At 34.4% G+C, this 27,159-nt stretch overlaps 3 protein-coding genes across 3 annotated transcripts; all 3 read right to left on the bottom strand.

The window, feature by feature from the left end:
• Positions 1-5,064: 5,064 nt before the first annotated feature.
• LOC131037805 (receptor-like protein EIX2) lies at positions 5,065-7,698 on the bottom strand. Its single transcript, XM_059220586.1, has 2 exons — positions 7,427-7,698; positions 5,065-7,293 (listed from the first exon to the last, which is right to left on the bottom strand). Exon 2 carries the CDS (start codon positions 6,577-6,579, stop codon positions 5,125-5,127), a length of 1,455 nt encoding a protein of 484 aa, XP_059076569.1. The 5' UTR covers positions 6,580-7,293; positions 7,427-7,698; the 3' UTR covers positions 5,065-5,124.
• On the bottom strand, positions 6,683-7,694 carry LOC131855851 (receptor-like protein 33). The gene is made up of 2 exons (XM_059211408.1): positions 6,887-7,694; positions 6,683-6,702 (listed from the first exon to the last, which is right to left on the bottom strand). Exons 1-2 carry the CDS (start codon positions 7,692-7,694, stop codon positions 6,683-6,685), a joined length of 828 nt encoding a protein of 275 aa, XP_059067391.1.
• Positions 7,699-21,647: 13,949 nt separating the features above from the next.
• On the bottom strand, positions 21,648-26,407 carry LOC131037806 (LRR receptor-like serine/threonine-protein kinase RGI5). The gene is made up of 2 exons (XM_059211405.1): positions 26,248-26,407; positions 21,648-23,512 (listed from the first exon to the last, which is right to left on the bottom strand). Exons 1-2 carry the CDS (start codon positions 26,405-26,407, stop codon positions 21,648-21,650), a joined length of 2,025 nt encoding a protein of 674 aa, XP_059067388.1.
• Positions 26,408-27,159: the final 752 nt, after the last annotated feature.

The following is a 27,159-nucleotide window of genomic DNA, read 5'->3' as shown; positions in this document are numbered from 1 at the left end:
ATTTCTCCATTTATATTTATTTTTCTACTTCTCCATCTCGCTCTACCCCTATATCTCTCTCTCTCTCTCTCTCTCTCTCTCTCTCTCTCTCTCTCTCTCTCTCTCTCTCTCTCTCTCTCTCTTTGCATCTCCAATTCCATCTCTCTCACTATCTTCCTCTCATTATCTATTCCCTCTCAGTCTCCTTACCCCTCTCTATCACTCAACCCCAATCTATATCTCCCTCGCTCCCCATCTCTCCCTATTGCAAAAATAACATGAGCTTGTTGGTAATTGAAGCCAATTATCTTCCCCAATCATAGATTTTGTTTTAATCATGTTTATATGATGCATAGTTGATTTGAAGCTATCACTTCTCCATTCACACCTTTGTTGCATACACAACATCATTTGCTAAATGGCCTACCAATTGATCTCTTGTACAACACAAATGTATGTAAAATAAATATCATTTATTTGCCTAATTGACCTTCCACACCTCTTGGGCATACCCATTGCACACCAAGGTGCAATTGCTAGTTATACCCTTGTTGGAAGTCATATTTTATTTAAAAAAATTATAAAGTATTAATTATTAACTATTAAAGAGCCTCAGAAATGCAAAAGATGTTAGAGCACTAACAAATTTTTATAAGCATGAGAAAATCATCGATAAATTTAGAAATATACACAAATTCTTTATTGAATATTTTAATTTTCTACAAATATATGATTGTATGGAATTGCACTCTCTATTTTCGGATAAATAAATGATATATAATTGCCTTAAGCAATTTTATTGAAAGTAACTTAAAATTAAATGAAAAATATTTTAAATTACAATATGACCAAAATGAAAAGCATTTCCTTTGACAATCCAATCCAGCGAGATGAGGAGGGCGTTGCATTCGTTTTTCTCTAAACTTAGATAGTTGAACATCATATCTTTTGTCAATGTGCCGGCTGTAGCTAATATTTCCAACAATAAGATGTAGTTTGAAAAAAACAAAATGATTTTTGTTCCTCCTATACTCTGAATATTCGATTAAACAATATCGATTGCAAGAATGTTGTGACTTGTTTAAAGCCTTTAGAACTGCTCAACAAGCGAATATTCAACTCTTTTCCTCGCATTTTTTTTAAGGATAATTTAGTTGATTAAGCTGTCATTGTGTGTTGTTTATGTGGTTCCCTCCCGGTCAAAACCATTTAATCTCAATTTAAAAATAAATAAATAATTTCTATGTTAGTCAATGTTTTCTCTATAAAAATATATTTAAATTAATAAGTTGGAATCTTTCAAGAAAACACACATACAATGGTAAAAAATTGTATATTTATGTCATTTTTTATTTGTTTATTTATTAATTTTAGTTGAAAGTTACAAATATAATAATATATCGACAAGTGATACGCTTTTGATATTTATACTTGTTTTCATATATTCATCTACTCACCTTCATTACACCCTCATTCACTCCCACTTCCATTCACTGCTTGTCTCAAGATTACCATTTCTATTCCTTGATATACTTCTAGATTGCTCTAGAGCACAAATGAGCCTTTAATTTAAAACCTAATTTTCCAACCCCTTCTTACCAATCTTTATATTAGTTGACTTGGTACATGTTTGTTGGACATGTTGCTACATCATAGTATTTAAATAAATTTGATGTTGTATTTGTTAATATGAAGGACAAATCTAAATGTCTCAGAAAATAAAAAGAATATCTAGAACAAATTCCAATTTTATAAAGGATAAAAACATTGTAAGTGTATATAGGCCATATATGTGTTGATAAATTTTATCTTCAATATGTTGAATTTTTTGGACAACTAAGAGGGGGGGTGATGGGTGGTGAGGGGTGAATTAGTTGTATATTAAAATTTCTATTACTTTTCCCACAGAAACAGATCTGACAACTTAAACTACATATTACATAACCATAATCATATATGAGCATGAAAGAACACACACATGAAACACCAGATATGACGTGGCAAAAACAAGAAGGGAAGAAAAACCATGGAGAATGTTAGTTCTCAATATGAAAACACCTTTTAGGGTGACATTGGTTAAGGTGATTTTACAAGATGGCTCACTGCCTAGCTAAAATTGCTAGAAAAAGGAGGGCTCACTACCCAAAGGAAGAAAAAAAGAATACAGGTCACAAAGGCAGAACTGCCAAACTCCTGCAATGTCGGAAGAAACCTTAGGCTCACTGCCACCAGTACCAAACAACATCAACAAAAAAACACTTTGATCAACCACTTCCCATCAAAGGTACATCTTCCTCTTACAATCAACTTTCTTAGATATAAAACCTTCTTGTGATATTCCATTAGAACCATACTATGTATACTGATCTCTAGAATAGATTTTCCAAGTTGGCCAAGGAGCTAATAAATCACAATTCAAAATAGGTCTTCACTAAGCATTCTCATAGTGGAAAGGAATGAAAAGTGGACCACACAATGAAACAACATGTTATCCAAACATCACAATCACTAGACCAAAAGATAAAGCATCCAGGGTTAACCGGACCAGGAAAAAACATGGTCAAATACACAATTTCAAAGCACATCAACATGTCCCAAATCAAAATAAAAAAGATACATGCATGAGAAATACAAATCTAGAAATGCAAAAAGAGAATTGAAGATATAGAACAATGTAGAGCTCTGCAAACTCTCCCAGACAACCATTATCATCACTGCATAGACTTCTGAATCATGTCTTCTAGACCTCCAAAACATGAGAGTAGAATCTCAAGACAATCTCCAATAACATGCCACATATCAGGAATATATCTGCAACAAGTCAAAACATCCGGAGCAAAACCAAACACAGAAAAATAGAATCAATATGTTGACATCAATGACAGCCATATTGATACATTAAACAACTTCACATTTGCTGCAATCTCCCCCTTTGTTATTAATGCCAATATTCAACAACAAAAATCAATTTCTCCAACAACATGTTCAACAAAAATTCCCCCCAAAAAAGCTTCTCCCCCTTAGAAAAGAAAACTATATACTTACAAACTTCTCCAAACTTGTCAAGCAACAAAACAAACTTCTCAAACTTCTCCCCCTTTGACATCAAGGACAAAGGTGAATCATTAGCTCAATTTAGAATTCACACAACTCCCCCTAAGAGGAAGCCCCAAACAATAGCCCAGTCTGAGATATGCATGAAATATCCTGGACTAATGCACTACCAAATGCACTTAGTTCAACTTAGGAAGGGGAATAATTCCTAACAACTATCAGAGGTACTCAAAATTATCTTTGCACAATGCCTTTGTAAAGATGAGTGCAACTTGTTCTTTGGTAGCTACATATATTCAAGTTTCATTTCACTATCCAAAACATTTTCTCTCAAGAAATGATACCGAATAGAAATATGCTTTGTTCTAGAGTCCAAAACCAAGTTCTTAGAAATATTGACTACACTTGTAATATCACATATGATTGAGATAGGTTCATCAAACAATATGCCAATATCCTTCAATGTCTATTTCATCCAAAGTACTTGAGTGCAGCATGAAGCAATTGCAATGTACTCAACTTCTCTGGTTGAAAAAGATACAGTTCCTTCTTTTTACTTAACCATGCAACTAACCAAGAGCCAAGGAAGAATGCTCCACCACTTGTAATTTTCCCATGATCAACACTTCTTGCCCAATCTGCGTCAGTATAAGCTTTCAGAATAAAGTTTGATCCTCTAAGATACCACGATCCAAAATCATGTTCCTTTCAAGTATCTAAATATCTTTTTTACTGCAATGACATGAGACTCTTTCGGTTCTTGCTGAAATATGGCTACAAGACAAACAACATACATGATATCTGGTCTTGTAGCAGTTAGGTATAACAATCCTCCAATCATTGATATGTACTTGCTTGCATCAGCGTTAGAAGATTTATCATCATTAGTCAACTTGCATCCGGTAGTTATGAGAGTACATATTGGTTTGGAATTCTCTAATCTAAACTTCTTCAACAATTATTCACTTGCAATCCAAGAAAGAAATTCAACTCACCAATCATAAACATTTCAAATTCCTTCGACATTTCACTAGCAAACTTCTTACATATGTCATCATTGCCTCCAAAAATTATGTCATCCAAATATATAATAACAATTAAAATCTTACTTGATTCAACTTTGAAGTAAAGATTGCTATCAGCAGACCCCTTTTGAGAACCTTAATTCGGTAGATACTTATCTAACCTTCCATACTAGGCTCTAGGTGCTTGCTTCAATCCATACAACACCTTCTTCAATCTGCAAACAACATCTGGATCATCTGACAACTTGAATCCTTTCGGTTGTTCAATGTAGACTTCTTTCAATTCTTCACTCAAAAATGTTGACTCACATCCATTTGATAGAATTTGAAGTTCTTATATGTTGCAAAAGCCAAAAACATCCTAATAGCCTCCATTCTAGCAACAAGAGCATAAGTCTCCTCAAAATCAATACTTTCAACCTAAGTGTAACCTTTGCATACCAATCTTGCTTTGTTTCTTACAACCTAACCATCTTCATCCAGTTTGCTTTGGAATAACCATTTTGTTTCAATAACATTCTTATCTATCGGTCTAGGTTCTAATTTCCAAGTCCAATTTTTCTTAATCTGATCTAGCTCTTCCTTCATCGCTTCCATCCAATTTTGATCTTTGCAGGTTTCTTCAACCGCCTTAGGTTTAGACTCAGAAAGTAAACACAAAAGAACTTATCCTTCAACAACTTTGCTTCTTCTAATGACTTCTCTATTTTTATCTCCTATGATTTGATTCTCAAATGATTTTTTTACACATACCAAATTACCAAACTATTGCAAATCCGGAAGAACCCTTAAGCTCGCTATGACCGATACCAAACAACATCAACAAACAACCACTCTGATGAGCTACTTCACATCAAAGATAAATCTTCCTTTAACAATCAACTTCCTTCTATAAAAAGTATAAAATATTAACTATTAACTGTTAAAGATTGAACGCAAAGCTGTTCTAGCATTCAGAAATTCTTTTTAACATAAGAAATGTCAAGATTTAAGAAAGATAGGCGCAATTTTTTTATTCTACATTTTCAAATTATACAAAGATATTTCTGGTGTGCAATCCCACTGTCTATCTACGTGAAAATATACGCATAATGATACCATCGTATATACGGAAGATGCTCTTTCTTACTTTGACATTCAGAGCGAGCAGTCCAATAACAATTGAGAAGCTAAATGCATAACATAATCCCACACCCAATCCCCACCAGTCCATCTCAAAACCTGAACCCTCTTCTCCTCCATCATTTCCATTACAGGAAGAACGGTTGCAGGCTCTGTTGGTGAAAGGAGAAGCACAATTGCAAAATATGTTAGTGAAAGGAATGTCTGTAAGATTTGAATTGCCTGAGAAGGATGACTGGTCAAAAGTTAAGAACTGCCCTCCCTGAGGCACTTTTCCCTCAAGCATGTTATATGAGACATTAAAGACCTGTAAATAACTCAGAGATTGGAGTTCCATTGGAATTTTTCCGTTTAGTTTATTCAATGAAAGATCCAGAGATTCTAACTGATCCATGCCTCCCAATGTCCTGGGAATTTCCCCACTGAGATTATTTCTTGAAAGATTAAGGCCTTTCAAACCTTGAAGAGACCCCATTTCTGGAGGGATGTTTCCCCGTAGATTGTTACTTGATAGATCCATAAATTTTAGAATTGGTAGCACAATCTTATAAGGAAGTTGCGTGTCTTTTGTAGAAATTATTACATGAACATTATAGTCAATATAAATTTGATAGGCAAGGTGCTCTGAACTGTTCTGTGATGCGTTGACCATTGCTGACAAATTTTGAAGGTCCGTTGGAATAAATCCTGAAAGATTGTTCTCAGAAAGCTCTAGAATTTGAAGCTTTTGGAGACCAATTATTTGCATCGGAATATTACCTTGGAATTTATTTGACTTCAAAATCAAAATCTGCAGATTTGATAAGTTTCCTATCCACTCTGGAATATGTTCTTCCAGATTGTTATTTCCTATATCAAGAGCTTTAAGAAAACTGCAATTTGCTAAAGAGGATGCAATAGGCCCTTGGAAAAGATTACCATTTAGATTTAGTGTCTGAAGCTTTGTGGCATTTTGGAATCCTGGCATGTGACCTTGCAGACTATTATTACCCAAATTCAGAACCCTTAGACTCGAACAGTTTGCTGTAAAATCAGGAGAAACAATACCGCTGAGCATGTTGTTTGACAAGTCTAGAACATGCACACTGTTGCTGCAAATAGAATTTGGAATCCTTCCTGTAATACTATTCCCGGATAAAGAGAGGAACAATACAACCTGAAGATATTCTCCAAACTCTGAAGGAATTGAGGATGTAAAATGGTTATCTGACATGTCCACCACAGAAATACGAATTGTAAACTGGTTATCTGATCTCTCTATCAGTGGAAGAGCACCTTGTAAACTGTTATTGTGCACATCCAAAAAGAGCAGATGCTTGGTTGTCAGCCTTGATGGCAACGAACCAGTTAACTGGTTAGATGAAAGGTTAAGATATAAAGTGGAAGATCCCATATCCATGTTGGAATGACGCTCCCTAGCATGTTGTTGCCAGATAAATGCAGCGAGGTCAAGTCAAATTGATTCACAAGAAATGGTGGAATTTCAACTAAATTACAAGAATCTAGTCCAAGACTGTTAAGGCTATTAAAGTTGGGCATCCAGGTTGAATCAATACTCACACTCAACTGATTGTGAGAAAGCTCCATGTTTTCTAATCTAGTGAAATTATCAAAAGAGGAGAAGGAAATGTGGCCACTAAAACTGTTGGAACTCAGGTCGAGGGATGTTAACCGCACAAGCTTTGAAATTGAGGATGGAATTGTACCATTCAATTTGTTTCCAGCTAAGTTAAGACTATCAAGAGCGGAAAGGTTACCTAAAGAAGGGGGCATCACCCCTGTTAAGTAGTTGCCTCCCAGGCCCAAGGTAACAAGTCTAGAGAGATTAGCTATGGAAGGAGGAAGTTGTCCTGATAACCCACAATCATACAACTCGAGATTTGTAAGATTGGCAAGGGTGGTAATAACCTCACCCCACTCGCTTGATGCTTCTTCTGGATATATGTCCACTCCATTAAGAGAGAGGTGCTCCAATCTGGTTAGATTTTGTAGCCAACTTGCAAAACTTGGCGTCTGCAATCTTTGCCAATGTGGATCATCGGAGCTTACACCTACATCTAGGTAGCGTAGATTTCGCAAATTTCCCAAAGTCCTTGGAATTTCACCTTTCCAGCTACCAAGAGACAAGTCCAGAAGAGTGAGCCTCCTCAACTTTCCAATATCGGATGGGATCTTTCTAAGAAAATTGTAACGGAGATTTAGATCTTGTAAATATTTAAGGTTGAACAGAGAGGAATGAATCTCACCTTGCAAACCGAAATCAGAGAGATCCAGTCCTGTAACATGGCTGCCTAAATCATGGCTGCAAGTGACACCTCTCCAATCGCAGCAATTGAATCCTTGCCATGACTGAAAGCTGTTGAAATCACTTTTAACAGCCCCCATAAAATCTAAGAGATAATTTCTTTCATACAGTGGGCATGCAACTGAAACACGAGTAGAGCTCAGCCATATGAGCAACAAGAAAATCATTTCCCTTGGAAATCCAATTACTTCCTTTAGAAGAGCATTCATGTTTTCTCAGGTAGGTAGTTGAATTCTTGAAAATGTTGTAATGGCTGTTTAATAGCAGTTTTTACGCGACCGTGTTTAACACGGCCAATTGCGCATCTCCCTCCACGTGTCGCCGGTATTAATACTTCCAACAAGAAGATCCAGTTTTAAAAACAAAATGATTGCGTTTCCTCCCCTTGAATATTCGGTATTTTCAAATTAAACTAGCTATTGCATCTTGGTATAGTACTTCAATAGGTGTGAGGGGCAATTGGAGAAAATTTTGATATTTTTGCATACATTTAATGTATAGTGGACGAGGTCAATTAGTAAGCCATTTAGCAATTGATGTTGTTTCTGCAACATAGGACTGAATTGATGAAAGATAGCTTCAAATCAATTATGCATCCACTTACAAGGATCTAAACACGATTGAAACAAAATCTTTGAATCAAGAAGAAACACACAAAGGAAATGGCATCATATCAAATAGATCATGCTCTGTCCAAAATCAATGCAAGATAATAAATCCGCTGACATCTCCTAGATAGTCAACACATAATAATGTAGCAAAAATCTTAAACTAAAACATTACAGTTGGGCCATTTCAACACCTCTAGTCCTAGTGCCTGTTGGTGGGTAATTATGTTATTAGACCTCTAGTCCTAGTGCCTGTTGGTGGGTAATTATGTTATTAGAAACAAAAACCAACGTGACAAGAAATATAATATTTAGAGATTGCATATGAAAAAAACTTTTATATACATATTTTCAAAAATAATTTTATTATAAAATTTCATTCTCCATTAATAAAGATGTGTTCAAATTAAAATTTTATTTTTTATTAATTGGTCCCACTTCCTCTATTAATTAAATAGTTTTTTATTTATTTAATTGATTTCATTAACATTTTCCTTCCATAACATGTCATTTATTTCTTAATATTCCTCTAACTACCCCTTTCATATTTTATTATTTTCTCTACCTACCCTATAATCTTAGCCGACCATTAGGATTAAATGACATTAAGATTATTCTTATGATAAAATTACTAAGTTTGCATTGTCACACCCTTGCGCCTACAAAACCATTCTAGTTTCTCTAGGCATGTTGCCATTAGAGCATTAGTATCTAGTTAGTTGAAAAAATAGTATACATGTATAAATATAAAGTATAAACATGTTGTAAACATTTTAGTTCATAACATTTTAGTTACTCGTCAATATGAAAACTGACCATTAAAGTTATTAATTCTATAAAATTAATCAATTATGATTATAGTTCCAATGTCAAGGTTCTTGCCTTAGTATAAAATATAATGTTTCTAGGGATGCAACATTGCATTTATTTAAATACTACATGACATAGCAACATGTCCAACATGGGATGCAATTTCAATTTGACAGGTGGGATCCATAGATTTGATCCTGCTCTTATTCTCTTCTTCGTACTTCACCTGCCTCTCCACAACTGGATCCATTATAACTTCTCTCTCCCCCTTTTCCATACTGGATCAGATTCTCCCCCTTTTCGTTACTGGATCAGATTCGTTGCATCTGTGTTTATAGTAGAGAAGCAGTTAAGCGCCCATCAAATCAAACCAATTTAAAAAAAGATGGAGATAATGCAGACAATGTGATCTTCTCAGAATGGGACGCATCTATTCTGGTTTCAAAATGACTCTATGAATTGACTAACATGCGTGTTAGTCGCGCATTTTACACTATTGATTTTGTAATAAACAGTTGCGATTGACTAACAGGTCGCTATCACACTGTACGCAAAGTCTATTCTGAAGCCAGAATAACTTCAGCCCAGAATATGTGGGGTCTTTGCTTTGTCTCTTCTTCATGCCTACAGAGCTTTGATAATAAAGTTTACAGATTTTGTCCACATTAATTTAATTGCCGTATGTTGGAAACCACGTCATAGCTCATATTGTACAGTTTTCTGACCTCTGGAATACTGTCCCTTGGAGAGTGGATAAGGGCGGCCCGAATGCTGTGGGCTCCAAATGATGTATGAAAATGGTCGTTGACCTACCAGCCATTCTTTTCTTTATTTCTACGCTCTACTCATGAAAACCCTAACTATGAAATGTTGCACTGAATCCACCACTTTTCCGACTTATGCACCTTTTCAAACCTTTCCACCTTGGAAAATTTCACAGTTTCATGATCATGTTTTTGAATATACTATGGGCCACAAAACCAGGGCATTATAGATTAATTTGATATTTGTGTTTGTCGTTATTGTAGGGGAGAATTCTTAAAGTAGATCTCGATTGTGTTTCACACCATATGAGTAATATGGTTGTTAAGTGTTTAGTCTACTCTGAACAAGAATCTCTTTGTCACTTGTGCTTTGGTCTTGTTCTTATGATGCTATTCATATATGTAACATGTCATTCTTTTATTTTTATTTTTTTTTAATTTGTTATATGTAGGTTTTAGGTCTTTAAGTTATATTGTGAGAGGGTTTTTCTTTAGTCTAAATATTAGATGTGAGTAGAGTTTGATGTTTCATTCTTTGTTTAAATATATAGTCATTCAATTAAGTTGTTTAGTTTGATGTGTAAAAAGAAAAAGAAAGAAAGATTCTTTTGTATCTTATAATGTTGGGCGATTTGCATATGGGTCTACATATGGCTTATAGTAATATGAGACTACCCATATTGTGCACCATAAAAAATGTTGAAATTTTTGTTAAGTATTTTTTCTCTAAATATGTATGTATGCATGTTAAAGGAGTATTTTATAGAGCTCTATTGAGACTACATCATAAAATATTTCCTCCAAAAAAGATTAATAGAAAATGAAACTTGATACTAGAAAAGAACATGTATACCCTCATGGTTGGAAGAATTAAGGATTTCCAGAGCTTTTTTTATCTTAATCTTTCATCTAACCAGTTAACTAGATCATTGTCATTAAGACTGACATGCAAGCTTAATCTTCGCTTTTTGGATCTGCACGATAACAATTTTCAAGATGCTCTTCCCCTTAACACTGCCATTTGATATTGTATCTGTGGACATGTCAAATAACCAGTTTACATCTTCAATTCCTTGGGATATTGGGGAATATGTTCAGCATGTCGAGTTTCTCTATCTGTCTGGGAATAATATTAGTGGAAAGCTTCCAGATTTTATTTGTAGCACACATGTAAAAGTTTTAGACTTGTCAAACAACATGCTAAATGGTATTGTTTCTCCTAATTTAGCAGCAAATTGTTCGAGTCTAACCTTATGTTCCAATGCGGCTTCTTAACTCTATTTTCTGCTTAAATTTAAGCAGTTAAGTGTTCCCATGCAACTTTAAAATTGTGAAAAAAAGGATAATTTACCTTATGTTCCCATGCGACTACTTAACTCTATTTTCTGCTTAAATTTAAGTAGTTAAGTGTTCCCATGCAACTTTAAAATTGTGGAAAAAAGGATAATTTAGAATCTTTCCCTACTTTGGTGGAGAAACTACTGTTTAGGAATTAAAAATAAGCCCGGGAATAAAAGGGGGGGCTGGAAATCCACAATTTGCTCTCCCTCTTTTTTTTTAAGATTTTATTTCTATCTTGTTTATCAGATTTTAAGTGCACAAATTAGTATTAATACTATTAATAAGAAACTAAAATGTTTTGTTTAAAAATAAGCAGCAAAGATAAATATTCATGGGGCCACATGCTCCACAAATAATTCCTAAAAATATTGAGCAGCGGGTGCTAGCCAAAATAAGCTAAGCAGCCACATGGGAACATGCCCTTAGAATCTTTCCCTATTTTGGTGGAGTAGCTATTGTTTAGGAATTAAAAATAAGCCATGAAAGAAAAGGGGGGCTCGAAATAAGCATGACTGCTTATTAACAAAAATGTCATGTGGCTCCACAATTTGCTCTCCCTCTTTCTTTAAGATTATATTTCTATTTTCTTTTTCAAATTTTAAGTGCACAAATTAGTATTAATACTATTAATAAGAAGTTAAAGTGTTTTGTTTAAAAATAAGCAACAAAGATAAATATTCATGGGGCTAGCTACTCCACAAATAATTCCTAAAAATATTGAGCAGCAGTTACTAGCCTAAATAAGCTAAGCAGTTGCATGGGAACATGCCCTAAGGGTCTTGAATTTGTGTAACAATCGTCTTCGAGGTCACATGTCGGGATTCCAAAATGTCAAAAAGCTTCAGGCATTAAATCTGAATGGTAATTGTTTGCAAGGGGATATTGCATCATCTTTAGCAAATTGTAGTTTTCTTAATGTTCTTGATATAGGAAATAACAATCTAGAAGGAAACATTCCAGAATGGATTGGAAACTTTTCAAATATGCAAAATTTGATTTTGAAGTCCAATAAATTTGAAGGTAATATTCCAAACAAGCTTGGAATATATGGTCATTTTTCTAACAAATAAAATTACTTGATGGTATACATTGATAGGCGACTTATTCCAAAAATCGTATATATGACACTTCAAATTATTAATAAATCGTTAAAAATCATGATAGACAATATATATTATATACTATTGCAATTTATAATATTGATATATATTATTTTAGAAGGTTTATTATAAAAATATAAATTTATTTAAAATATTTTAAAATGATAAGAGTAGGATATAATTGTTACTAAATTTATATAATTTTTATATGAATTTTTAGTATGTTTTTTCTTATATAAATTTAGAAACTTCTCATAATTCAAATGATAAGATATAATCATTTCTAAAAATATTATAAAAAAAAAAAATTAGAATAGTTTCTATTTTAATTATAAACAAGATTTTTGGTGTGAATTTAGAAACTTAATTAGTAAATTTAAGATTTTTGAATATATTACTAATTTATCATTGTTTTCTAAATTTTTGAAATTTTTTAATCTATATAATATATTTTGAATAATAAAGTACATGGCTTTTAATTTCCTTTTGGGCAATTGAATTTCAGTGTAGCTTCAATCTGTGAAGCTTAAATTATTTATTATATTTTGGTTTCAATCTGTAAAGCTTAAGGTATTTATTTTGTAAGTTCATACAATTATGTTATAATTATTTTTTATTTTTCAATAAAATTAGATTTTTAATTCTTTTGAAAAACGACAAATGAATCTTCAATCTGTGAAGCTTAAAAGTATTTATTTTAATGTAGCTTAAAATTTATTTTACATAACTTAAATATATGAATTTGAATTTGAGGGGGAATTTTTGTGAAGATAGAAAGTAGACAAAAAGTGAGAATGTTCTCCAAATCAATTAGAGTAGAGCAACAAAAGAAAAGAAGCATCACGAGAATGTGCAGAGGCTAGACAACAGTCTGAGAAGAGAATACGATTTTTGTAAACAACACCACCCTGTAGGTGTGCATGTGATTTGTTAGTAGAGCAAGATAGCTCATAACAATGTGCAACTCCAAGTGAGTATTTGTTTGTAGTGAGCTCTGAGAAGCTCTATTTTGTGTGGTTGAATGCAGCGCTTTATCACTGCCTGTAGATTAGAAATATGTAGTTAATTTCTAAGTTTGTATTTTGTAATAGTTTTGTCTAGTCATTTAATAGAAAGCAAATCAAATTGCATGTCTCCTCTTTTTATTGATTTGTTTGATTCACATTCCCAACTGATTGGGAAACAGAGTTGCAGTCTTTGTGGTTTGACTTTTGAGCTTGAATTCTCTTGCTTTAGAGATTTTGTTCTCTCTCTATGGTGTAAGACCTATAGAGCTTAAATCCTTGTGAGTAGGGCATTTGTCTTTTCTAGGTGTTTGAGTTTTGTGTGTAGGAGACATGGTTGGAGATGAAGGAAAGATTTGGCAACAACCACCATCCTTTAATGGATAAAATTATCATGTTTGGCCCACGAAGATGAAGACCATCATGGTTACAAATGATTTGTGGGAACTTTGTGTCACTGGATTTGTGGATACAACTGACCCAGCTTAGTATACTACCCTCACAAAGAATTAGAAGAATCATTTGAGGGAGACATGGAGGAAAGATGCTAAGGCATTGAGTTTGATTGAAGAAGCCTTGACAGAGGCCATATTTCCATAAATAGAAGTAGCTAACTATGCTAAGGAAGTGTGGAAAATCCTCCAAACTAGCTCCAAGGGGACTGATAAAGTCATATTGGTGAAGCTCCAAAAGCTTAAAAGATATTTTGAGACTCTTTAAATGAAGGACAATGAATCCATTTCAAAATTCCATACAAGAGCCTCTAGTTTATTGAACTACCTGAGGACAAATGGAGAAACCATGGAGGAGTAGAGGATTGTTGAGAAAATCTTTCGAAGTTTTCCTTCAAAGTTTGATGCAATAGTAATTTCCATTAAAGAGGAAAATGATTTGTTAGTATTGACAGTTGATGAGTTGATGGATTCTCTTCAAACCCATGAGAAGCGCCTAAATAGGTCTACCACTTCTTCCCAAGAAAAAGATTTCAAAGCTCAAGACAATGCAAGAGACAGGGGGAGAGGAGGAAGCAATGGAAGGAGCTCAAGAGGCAGAGGTCGTGGCAATGAAGATAGCTCTAGATGAGCATACAACCAAGACAGAGCGATCAACTTTGAAAATAACTCCAAACAAGGCAAGAAGAACAACAACTCAAATTAGAGGTATGACAAGAGCAATGTAGAATGTTTTAACTGCCATAAATTTGGGCATTATGCAAAAGATTGCTGGAATAAGAAAGGTAATTAGTCAAAGCAAAATGCTAATGTGGCTGATGTGAATGTGGGAGAAAATAATCAGTCCACAACCTTCATCATGCGCAACATTGGTGAAGAAGGCAATCCTAAGGTGTGGTATTTGGACAATGGTTTCAACAACCATATGAGTGGTAATGAGAGTTTGTTTTCTTTTATTAAAAAAATATCAAATTGAGATAAAAATGGGGAATAATGGAATAGCTCTAGTTGTGGGAAAAGGATCTATTATGATCTGCACCAAGCAAGGTGAGAAGAAGGATATTGAGAATGTTTATTTTTCTCTAGGAATTAAACATAATCTCATGAGTATTGGACAACTAATCCTAAATGGATACAAACCGTTGATGAAGAAGGGTCAATGTGTCATTTTTGACAAAGATGGGAGTAATAAAGTTGTTTCAATAGTACAAATGAAAAAGAACCAAATGTTTCCTTTGAGAATAGAGACATGTTTCTCTTCTCAGTCCATCGTTGCACCTCCCAAGCAAGCATGTACAACAATACAATAGTTAAAGGCCCTCAAGTGCAACACTCAATACCCTTCCAAGCTATAGAATCTCAGGTATGGACACTTGGGTTATGTTGTTTTGAGTTTATTATCCAAGAAAAGAATGGTAGATGGTTTGTCAAGGATAGAAGAGCCTAGTAGCAAGTGTGAGGCTTGTATTTTGGGTAAGCAACATAGCCTACCTTTCAAAAAGGCAACTCTAGAAGGTCAAGATCACCATTGGAGTTGGTGAATACTGATTTGGTTGGCCCTATGCAAGCTATATCTATTGGTAGCAACCAATATTTTATGACCTTTATTGATAATTTAAGCCATAGAAAATGAGTTTTTTTTTAAAGCATAAATCTAAAGATTTTGATAAGTTTTTGTAATTTAAATCCCAAGCTAAAAAGGAGATAGGACATTTCATAAAGGTCCTAAGTTCGGATCATGAAGGAGAGTATACCTCCAATGATTTTCTAAATTTTTGCAAGAAAAATGGCATAAAGAAGGAGCTAACAACTGCTTATACTTCAGAACAAAATAGAGTGGTTGAGAGGAAGAATATGACCATTGTTGAGATGGCAAGGAGCATGCTCAAAGCAAAAACACTCCCAAATGAATATTGGGGAGAGGTTGCAGCGACAACAGTATATTTGATAAATAGAAGTCTAACCAAGGAAGTTTGTGAGAAGTTTCCACAAGAGGCAAGTGGGTGGTTGAGAACCTTAGAGTGTTTGGGAGTTTGGCTTATGCTTATGTGCCAAAGGAAAAGAGGTAAAAATTGGATGACAAGGGTAAGAAATGCATTTTCATAGGCTATAGTGTTGAGTCCAAGGTATACAGATTGTACAACCTCGTCACCAAGAAGATCATCATTAATAGAGATGTTGAGCTCATCGAGAATCAGTCATAGGATGGCTCACTAGATACCTCTTCATCTACCTCGCAAAATATGCCCATCATCGATGATGATGATGAGTATGAAGATCAAGAAGATGCTGAAACTCCTGATAGCCCCAAACAACTCTCAATAGTTGTAGATGCAGATAGACAGTCAAATAGACTATCACAAAATTCTTAAAATTTAGTTATAGTGAGCTCCCAACAGCTTCAGATAGATCCTGACATAAACAAGCAGTAAGGCAAGTAGCTAGAGACAGCCATAGAATCAGCTCTTGAAAGCTCCCAATGACTCAGATCAGAGTCTACATAGAAAAGTAGCAATAGTAGTGAGAGTTAATACCCCACTCTCATCTCCCTAATGCCAAAGAAGACCAAGAGTCTAAAGGAAATCTACCGAGGTGGAAGGTATGAAGAATATTTTGATGAATATGTGAACTTTGCATTATTTTCTCATAGTGATCTAATTTATTTTGAGGATTTTATTAAAGAGGAGAAATGGTGTGAGTCCTGTTAGCAATAGCCAAGAAGGAAGACTGAGAGGGGGGTGAATCAGTCTTCAACGAAATAAAAAACTTTATCACAAAACATAGATCTGACAAACTGCAGTAATAAGATAGATAAGCAAATTAACAACACAACACACAACACCGATATTTTTATGTGGAAAACCCGGTTAAGGGAAAAACCACGGTGGGAACCTACCCACAATAAGATTATACTCTGCAGTAGTATGTGAAAATGTTACAATGGGGAATGCACATGCATTCAGACACACTACCTAGAGCTGACTACTCAAATATAATGTCTTGGAAGGCTACAACCCTCGAGGAAGTCTCAGTGACTTACAATAAGATTCAGACTACAATCTGGAAGAAATGAACTGAAATAATAGCATCTCCAAATGCTTGATTATAGTCCCGGTTAAGCACAGATGTATGCCCTGCAACACCAATCGCACCTCAAACTCAACACTAAAGGATAAATCAATTGTTCACACACAAACCACTCTCTGATAATGCAGACATAACATAGACACCAAAATTTCATGACTATATCACCTATATATACAATTCACCAATCTTGACAACAAGGTTGACTAAACCCTCAACCCTCAATTACAAAATTATATCACACGATACAAAGATCAACCACCGGACCAATATAATGGTTTACATAACATAACATGGTCCTAAACCAAATTCCCAAATGCACAACTCCATCAAAAATCATGCCAAGATCAACCACAACAAGCTACACCACTAGGAAATCCACATAACATGAAAATCATCACCTGTTGATAGAAACAACCAAAAAATTGCACAAGGATCAATGCGGATTGCGAAAAAAAATAGGACATGACTAAGAAACATCGTCAAGAATGTTAGAATCATCAGGAACAGCTGCACCAACACCACTTTTCAAATCTTCATTAGTCAACGTCTGAAAGCTCAAGAACACAGCCAATCAAAAACTATCACAAAGAAAGATAACTTGTTGAGCACCAAATCATGAACCATCTGAAATGAAGATACACAAGAACATCCCAAAATCTCTTCACAAGACTTGATCACACCAAAATATGCCAGACGATATACCAAACTCTGCAAAACAGTGATCAACAAACCAACACTACAAACCAGATCATACGATCTTCCCAATCTATAATCATTGGAACAAATCACAAGAACATGTTGACATCAATGACAACAACATATTGTAGTAGCAACAATGATCAACAATATCCAACAAGTCCATGGATGAGGAAATAGATGCGATAGAGAGGAATGATACTTGGGAGCTAGCTAATTTGCCTCCTAACAAACAAGTTATTGGAGTTAAATGGGTCTATAAGACCAAACATAAGGTCTAAGGAATAATAGAGCGACATAAAGCAAGATTAGTTGTCAAGGGGTACAAACAACAGTTTGGGAGAGACTATGATAAGACATATGCCCTTGTTGCAAGGATGGAGACTGTGTAGGTGGTCATAGCTATTGTAGACCAACACAAATGGAAGGTTTTTCAAATGGATGTGAAGTCCACCTTCCTTAATGGGGTGTTAAAAGAAGAGGTTTATGTGGAGTAGCCACCTAGTTATGAAGTTCTGGTTCATTAAAGAAAGGTATATAGGCTAAAGAAGGCTCTTTATGGGTTGACGAAAGCTCCACAAGCATGGTACAACAAGATTGACTCATATTTGATGAGCAATGGCTTTGGCAAAAATGATGGTGAGCCCACTCTTTACATAAAGACAACTGATGGTAAGATGCTTATTGTTGTCTTGTATGTTGATGATTTATTTTTCACTAGGGATGATGATTTCCTCATTGTTTATTTTAAAGAGACCATGAAAAGAGAGTTTGAGATGACAGATTTAGGTCTCTTAAGGTATTTTCTAGGCATAGAAGTAAAGCAAATGCATGATGGTATATTTATCTCTCAAGCTAACTATGTTAATGAGATCTTGAAGATATTTAGAATGCTTGGTATCAAGCCTGCGCCAACACCAATAGTGGTAGGTCTTAAGTTGAGCAAGATAGGTTGCAGCAATAGTGTTGATAGAGTTTAGTTGGAAGTTTGATGTATTTGACAACAACTAGGCCTGAGATTACATGCAGTGAGTTTGATTTCCATATATATGGAGACTCCAAAGTACACCCATTAGCAAGTGTGTAAGATAATTCTGAGGTATGTGGGTGGCACCAAGGGATGTGACATTTTGTATAATGCAGTAAATGATTTTGGGCTAGTTGGTTACACAAATAGTGATTGGGAAAGTAGTGTAGATGATAAATAACATCGGGCTATGTGATTCATTTGGGTTTGGGTGTAATATCATTGGCTTCTAAGAAGCAACCCATTATTTCCCTATCAACTGCTAAGGTTAAGTATATAGCACCAAATGCAATGTCATGTCAACCTATTTGGCTGAGAAAAATCTTGACAGATTTTGAAGGAAGAACAAGAGGATGGAACAACAATCTTTTGTGACAATGTTTCATCAATTGCATTGAGCAAAAATCCTATGTTTCATGGAAGAAGCAAGCACATTGAGATTAGGTATCACTTCATTTTAAGTTTAGTTGATAACGGTGAAATAAAAATGGAGTTTTCCAAGTCTGAGAAACATCTTGCAGACATTTTCACCAAGCCATTGAATAGAGACAACTTCATGCGCCTAAGGAGAAATTTGGGTGTAGTTGATTTGGATCATGACTGATCTTTTTTGTTGGTTCAAGGAAAAGGGGGTGTGTTGGAATTTATTGTTTCAACCACCAATTCTACCCCCATGTAAACTCCACCTACCTATCAAGAATGTTGCAACAAAAACAACCTGGAGGAAGATTGTGTTGGGATCTTCATCCCAATAGCTCCTAACGTGAACAATAGGACTACAGAGGAGTTAATGTGGTGGGCAATTTTGAATTTGAATTTGAGGGGGAATTTTTGTGAAGACAACAGGTAGACAAAAAGGAAGAATATTCTCTAAATTAGTTAGAGCAGTGCAGCAAAAGAAAAGTAGCACAAAGGGAATGTGCAAAGGCAAGACAACAATCTAAGCAGAGAAGGAGATTTTTTAAACAACAACACCTTGTAAGTGTGCATGTGATTTGTTAGTAGAGAAAGATAGCTACAAATAGTGTGCATCTCCAAGTGAGCATTTGTTTGTTCCAAGAATCTCTATTTTGTCTAGTTGAATGCAGCTCGTCATCATTGCCCGTAGATTAGAAATCTATAATTATTTTTGAGTTTGTATTTTATAATAGTTTTCTCCATTCATTTAATAGAAAGAAAAAGAAATTGCATGTCTCCTTGATTTGCTTGATTTGCATTCCTAGCTGATTGGGAAAAAGAGTTGCAGTCTTTATGGTTTGGCTTTTGACCTTGAATGCTCCTACCTTAGAGATTTTGTTCTCTCTTCATTAACATGTACATGGAATATGGGAGGAAATACATTCTTCCAACAATGGGTTTCTATTTTGATTGAGAAAAAATATGGTTCTTGGTTTATCAAAATGAGAACATTAGTACATGCTTATGATCTTGGTTGTAGCTAATTTGGCTCCAAAAATGCCATGATTTCTACATAACATGAGGTTAAGTAAATAATTATAGATCTTGGTCATGCTTGACGAAACTATCTGCATCTTTCATTTTTTGGTTGTGTGTGTAACATGAAGGTTAGTCAACCATTTTTCGGTTGTGTGTGTAGCATGAAGGTTAGTCATAATTTTTTTATTTTCATTTACCTTTGTAATTGTTATATAATTTGAGATGCATAATCATTCTATGATTCACATATAGGTCTATGTGAGGAGAAAATATAATGGTAAAATTTACATATTTATGTAATTTTTTTTAATCTTTGGATCCACTTTGGGGAGAGTGACTATATATATAGATGAATTTATAAATGACATATAATTTATTTGTACAAATTTTCATCCCTTGAATTATTCCAGCTACCTATCCATAGGAATGTGTCTATGCATAGACTACTTAACCCATCTATATATGTATGTACATTCCTTCCCTACATGCTTGTAGTTGTTTCTTACATCATCTATGTATTCATATATTTCTATAAACATATTATCTAATTTGATCTACCCCATTTGATGTTCAAAGGGAAGTTCAAGGTCACACAAATGACCATGCAATTGCACAAATGATCTCACTATATATGTTAATCCTTCTCAAATGTAAGTTTTTAAAATCAAATTTATCTAACTAATTCCAACAAAAATTCCCTCCAAGGAATGACTAAACACAAGTTCACATAATATATTGTTTTTATATTAGGGTATTGAATGAATTTATTTTAAAAATTAAATAATTTATGTACCATTTGTACATACAATACTTCATTTGGTGCACTAAAAGTGATCGTCCTACATGAACATCCAAGGACCATAAACATGAATTAAAAAAAAATCAATTTTTTATCCACATTTATATAGGTTGACCTTGGTAAACATGTCTTCTAAAAAGATGAAATTCCTAACAATATATTTTTTAAATGCAACAAATCCTATAGATATCAAGAAGAAAAAGACAAGGTAAGGTGACTCAAGTGTAGTCAAGATTAGAACTCTATAGACCTCATAGGTATAGGATAGCTCTGGATTCATGGACTTGTCATTGACCCTAAGTTCTCTACATAGAGTGAAGAAAATATTTTAATCACAAGTCAAATACTAGATTATCATTAGTAGTTTTAGATCTTGAGACATTAACAAAATATAGAGCATAGGTTGTTCAATCTTTAAGTATAAAACTAAAGACTATTATTTCTATATACATTCCTTCATCTAATATTATAAATTATTCAATTATCAGTCTTAATTTATAATTTAATTAGTCTAGATTAATTTGATCATGGAAATATTTATTAAATAAACAAATATATAAAAATTCAATATTATCTAGAAAAATAATGATATTTTAATAGAAATTGAAATAATTATTCAATAAAATAATATTTTTTAAATTAAATTAATATGTTCTTAAATAAAATGATACAAGTCAACAAAAAACTTTAAGAAACCTACAATATAATATAAATATTTATACTATAATTCTTTTCATTGACAATTGAAAAAATGAAGCTAATAAAAAAGTTTAAGCTAACAAGCTTATGCTATAATAGATGTATATATATAGATATAGATAATTTTACATTGAATCTCCATCTTCAACTAAGATGAGAAAAGCTAGTAACAAAGATTAAGTAAAAAAGTACAATAATTCTTACATTGTCTATCCACACTAATGCATACCCACAATGACACCATCATAAAGATGGAATTGCCATCATAACTGAAAAAAGCTAGTAACAAAGATTAATACATTGTCTAACCACAGTAATGCATACCCACAATGATACCATCATAAAGAGACATTAAAGACATGCAAATAACTGAGATATTGAAGTTCTAAGGGAATATTTCCGCTCAGATTGTTTAGTGAAAGATCTAGAGACTCCAGTTGATCCATGCCTCCAAATTTTTCTGGAATCTTGCCAATGAGATTATTTCTAGAAAGATTAAGACCTTTCAAACCTTGAAGGGATCCAATATCAGGAGGAATCCTTCCCGACAAATTGTTGCTTGACAGATCAATAAACTTAAAAATTGTAAGAATAATCTCATACTCAAGAAAGAGGTATTTTGTGGAAAGGGTTACCTCATTCTTACACAAAATATCTTTTGAAATCCGGTACCCAAGCTGCACTGGACTAAACTGTGATGCATTGACCATTGCCTGTAAACCGGTGAGGCTTGTTGGTATAGAACCTGAAAGATTGTTGTGAGAAAGGTCTAAGATTTGGAGTTGCTTGAGGGCAAAGATTTTGGGAGGAATAGTGCCTTGGAATTTGTTGGAGTTCAACATCAAAATCTGCAGTTTTGATAGATTTCCAATCCAGTGGGGAATGCTGCCATCACAATGATTATTTCCTAAATTCGGAACTTGGAGAGAAGTGCAATTTTCTACGGATGATTCAATAAGCCCTTGAAGATGATTACCATTCAGACTTAACATCTGAAGTTTTGTAAGATCTCCCACTTCAGGCATATCACCCACGAGATTGTTTTGACCCAAACTCAAAACTCTTAAATCTGAACAGTTTGCTGTGAAGTTAAGAGGAATAGTACCGCTGAGCTTGTTGCCTGCCAAGTCAAGAACCCGCATAGTTGTGGTGCAGATAGAGTCTGGGATTCTTCCGCTGGTCTTATTCCGCAAGATAGAGAAAACGTCTGCCGATTGAAGATATGTTGTAATATCACCAGGAATTGAACCTGTAAAATTATTATCTGACATGTCTAGATATAAAATACTAGCAGGTGGCAGAGGAACAGCACCCTCCAAGCTGTTGTTGTGCAAATCCAGGAACCCAAGATTCTTGGCTGCAAGCTTCAATGGCAATCTTCCAGTTAACTCGCTGGATGAAAGGTTGAGATGAAAAAGCTCGGGAAACTCCCATATCCATGTCGGAATATTTCCTGCTATACTGTTGCCAGATAAATCCAGCTCAAACATATGATATTGTTTCACAAGAAACAAAGGAAATTTAAACAGCTTACAAGAAGCCAGTCCAAGACCAGACAACTTCTTGAACTTCGGAGTCCAAGTGGAAGCAACGCTCACAGTCAAGTGATTGTGAGAAAGTAATAGCTGTTCAAGGATGGTCATATTCTCAAAGAAGGAAAGGGAAATGGTACCTGTGAAACTGTTGGATGAGAGCAAAAGTGATTTTAAGTTAACAAGCTTTGAAATTGTGGATGGAATTGTACCATTGAATTTGTTGGAGCTGAGATCAAGATAAGAAAGGGCTGGAAGCTGACCCAAAGAAGGTAGCTGCATTAGCCCTGTGAAGCTGTTGGAAGACAGATCCAGATGAGCAAGACGGAAGAGATTCTTTATAGAGGAAGGAAGCAGTCCTGTTAGCCCACAATCAGACAAGCGCAGATACCTAAGATTGGATAGACTGGTAATAACTTTGTCCCGCTCCTTTGCCCTTGAAATTTCCACTCTATGTAGATTGAGGTGTTCCAATCTTGTCATATTTTTAAGCCAAACTGACAAGTTTGGACTTTGCAATTTTCCTACATTGTCTGTTGAGCTCAGCTCCAAGTGGCGCAAATTCCACAAGTTTGCCAGAGTCGCAGGAGTTTTGCCATGAAACCCACCAGAAAGCAAGCTAAGAAAAGTGAGTCTCTTGAGTTTTCCAAGGTCAGAAGGGATGGGCATTCCTGAAAAGGAATTGTGGCTGAGATCCAAATGTTTTAGATATTCAAGCTTGAACACCGATGAGTGGATCTCGCCTCCCAATTTTGATCTTTGAGATTGAGTAGAGTAACATGGCCACCTGAATGGCTGCTGCAGCCGACACCTTTCCATTTGCAGCAATTGAAACCTTTCCAAGATTGTAAATTGTTGGAGTTATCGACAAGAGCAGCCTTGAAACGCAATAGATAATTTCTTTCATGTGGTGGGCATTTAATTTCGACACTCACAGAGCTCTGCAATAACAAGAAGAACAACAAACTCATTATTTTGGGAATTACAATTCCACCAAAAAAGGATGGCATGGTTTGTATGTTTGTTGTCACCAACAAATGCTGAGTGGCGTTGCTAGTAACGAGGATGACTGCTAATTAATTAGATTTATCGTGGGATTGTATGCAACATATCCTCAGTCAAAAAGACGTTCTATCACGCAGGTTTCCTTCCACTTTCATAATGGTTTCCTTCCATTTTCATAAAAGACTTTAGAACAGGCCCACGGCCCACAATTCTACAGTACGCGCTATTGAAATTTGATTTAGTTGTCACGCAATTTGGAAAAGGCTTTCTTGAATTAAGACTTAACCATTCATCACGGACATAAAAAATAAAATCAGAGGACAACTCTTTTAACATGGCGGATCTTCTCGGGCATAAAAAATCAGAGTACAAGTATAGCATCCCATCAAGAAAATCTAAGGGTGATAAGCAAGGGCACATTGAGGGTGTCACAACAAAGGAAGATTTCTATCAAGATTAAAAAAGATTGTGAGATGAAATGAGCATTTCACATGGGTCGGAAGCTACACTATCAAATTATTGTTAACATCAAGAAAATCAAGGGTGATAAAGAAGGATAAGGACATAAGGACATATTGAGAGTGTCATGAAGAAGGAAGATTCCCATCAAGATAAAAAAAGATAAAAAAAGATTGTGAGATGAAATAAGCATCTCACATGGGTTGCAAGCTACGCTATCAAATTATTGTTAAATTTTTATGTTGATTCATATAATTTTGGGTATTATATATTTCGTGCTTTTATATAATATATTATATAGAAAGCTGTTTTTATTGTTTTACATTTAGATCTACAGATTAATTGATTGATCATGTGTTAAAAAGTAATAATAAAAAATAAGAAGATAACTTATCATCAATGCGGGGTTAACTAAAGAAACTATCTTCATCATGTGTCTCAATTCACATAAAATTTGCAAAATAAAATTTAAACCAACTCAAATACATTTTAATAAATCATTATCTCAATATTATTAAAAAATCAAAACAAGAAGATATATTATTGGTGTAGGATTTGATGTATACCTATGCTAACTCACTTCTATATGTAGAAGTGATGAATACAATCATGAAACAAAATCAAAATTTAGTCAAAAAAGGAAAATGGATTAAAATGAGGTCACTTTTGCTTTTTGTGATGAAGAGATGAGGAAGGAAGAGAGGGGAGAGAAGAGAAAATAGTCAAATAATGACATAGTTAAACAAATTAAGAGTCCACAAAGAGCTAGTAATGAGGAGATTAATCTTATGGTAGGTGCTTAGGTTTTCATAGTCCCATAAGCATTAGAATTAAGGGAAACTCATTTTTTTTTTAATTCATTTTGACAAAACATAGATCTATGTTATTTCATAAGATGTAGCTCTTAACATATATATGAAAATTTAAATTTTATTTCTCAATGAATGAAGGAGACTATATGGAATGTAGTGTATTTTTGTAGGTTTCCCTTGAAAACATGTCCCCTTGAAACATGAAATCCATAGCAATGTATTTATAAATACCTCTAGTCTTTTAGATATCAAGAAGCATAATACAATTTAAGGTGACAAAATTATAGTGAAGAATAGAAGCCTATATCGCATAGTAAAAGTTCATAGGTAAATAATACATCCATGTTCATGGACTTGTCTTTGACTGCAAGATCCCTACATAGAGTGAAGAGAATATTCTAATCCCAAGACATACAAAATTGTTACCATTTATTTGAGGTCTTAAAACATTTAAAGTTTTAGAGCATTACTTTAGACTATTATGTCTTTAAGTATAAAACTAAGGACCATTATTTCTATACGCATTCCTTCATTTAATTATAAATTATCAAATTGTCAATCATAACTTATTATTTAATCACTCCATATTAATATGATCATGAAAACATTTATTAAATAATGAATATGTGAATATCAATAAAATCTTTCAAATATAAAGAAAAATAATAATTTTATAAAGAAAAATATTTATTTAATAAAAAATATTAAACTAATAATTTTTAACCAAAGTGGTACAAGTCAATAGAAATCTTTAAAACATCTATAATATAATATCAACAAACATATTGTGATTCTTCTTTTTTCAGTCAATAATAGTTATTGATTTTATTGAGAAATTGGGTTTTGAACTGGCCTGAACCAGGTGGGGCTGCAACTAGGGAGCCACCTCCCCACATTCACATAAATTAACTAGCCCATAAAGATATTAGTGAATACATTGCTAATTAAACTCCCCATTTTCTTGAGAGCAAAGAATCGGGTTGATACTCTCATCCTTAACTCTCATTTATCTCTTTCTCATTTATCTCTTTCTTTTACCCTCTATCTATCCTCCATGTCTTGCATTTTCTAAGAACTTCATATTGGAAACACCCAAAACATTCTTTCCCCTACCTTTAGACTTTGCTGACCTGAATGGTTTGCCAGAATTGCCCCTGAGACACACCCCATCCTTGAACCAGATTTAGCCCTCAATTCTTGCAATTTCTCCCTTCCTGCTTGATCTGCACTGCTACCCACATTAACACTATCTTTCACCATAGCATCAGAACCTTTGGTATTTACCTGCATGATCTCTAGACACTTGATCTACTAGTGCATTCTTTAGTCTCTAGCACCATATCATTAACATCTATGAGCCCACCATTCATAACCTGAGAAACATATTGAGGCACCTCCCACTTTCTCCACCATATAATGTTGAGTAGTCACCTCTTTCTACCAAGTTGCAGATTTCTCCACTTTGTGCTTCTCACAAGAAGCATCAATGTGCCCAGTTTTAAAACATCTCCTGCATCTAAAAGGAACACCTTCAAAGTTCATAGGTTGCACCCAACTACCTTTCGAGGATTTAATAGAGATCTCTAAAGGAAGATCTTTAGGCACATCCATCTCCACCAAGATCCGAGAAAAATTTGTGTGCAACAAATTTAGAGAACCTTCATCCGCCATCAAGAAACTTCCTAAAGAATTCCCTGCATCCTCAAAATAAGAGTCAAACTAAAATTGCATGGGAAGAATTGAAAGATTGATCTAGAGAGGAATCTGGTCAAAAGGTTGAAGGTTGGATGTCATGGTTTCAGCATCAACGGACGATTTTCCTCCTAGCACCATTTGTTGTCACAAAGAATCTTGTTCCCGTCAACCTCATTTTCAAAAATAACCACAAAAAACCCTCGAGCATGAGGATGGATTTGCACACAACTAGTCAAAATGGGTTCCCAATGAGTTGAGATCCACTTATGAAGGTTACCTAGACTCGGCCAAACCCCTCTGAACCACCCATGAGCCCTAAACCTGAGAAAACCTTTCATTATGACCCA

This window comes from Cryptomeria japonica, chromosome 1 (genome assembly GCF_030272615.1).
Source record: "Cryptomeria japonica chromosome 1, Sugi_1.0, whole genome shotgun sequence".
Taxonomy (NCBI): domain Eukaryota; kingdom Viridiplantae; phylum Streptophyta; class Pinopsida; order Cupressales; family Cupressaceae; genus Cryptomeria; species Cryptomeria japonica.
The sequence above is the reverse complement of the archived record's forward strand: the minus strand, read 5'-3'. Positions and strand labels throughout refer to the sequence as shown.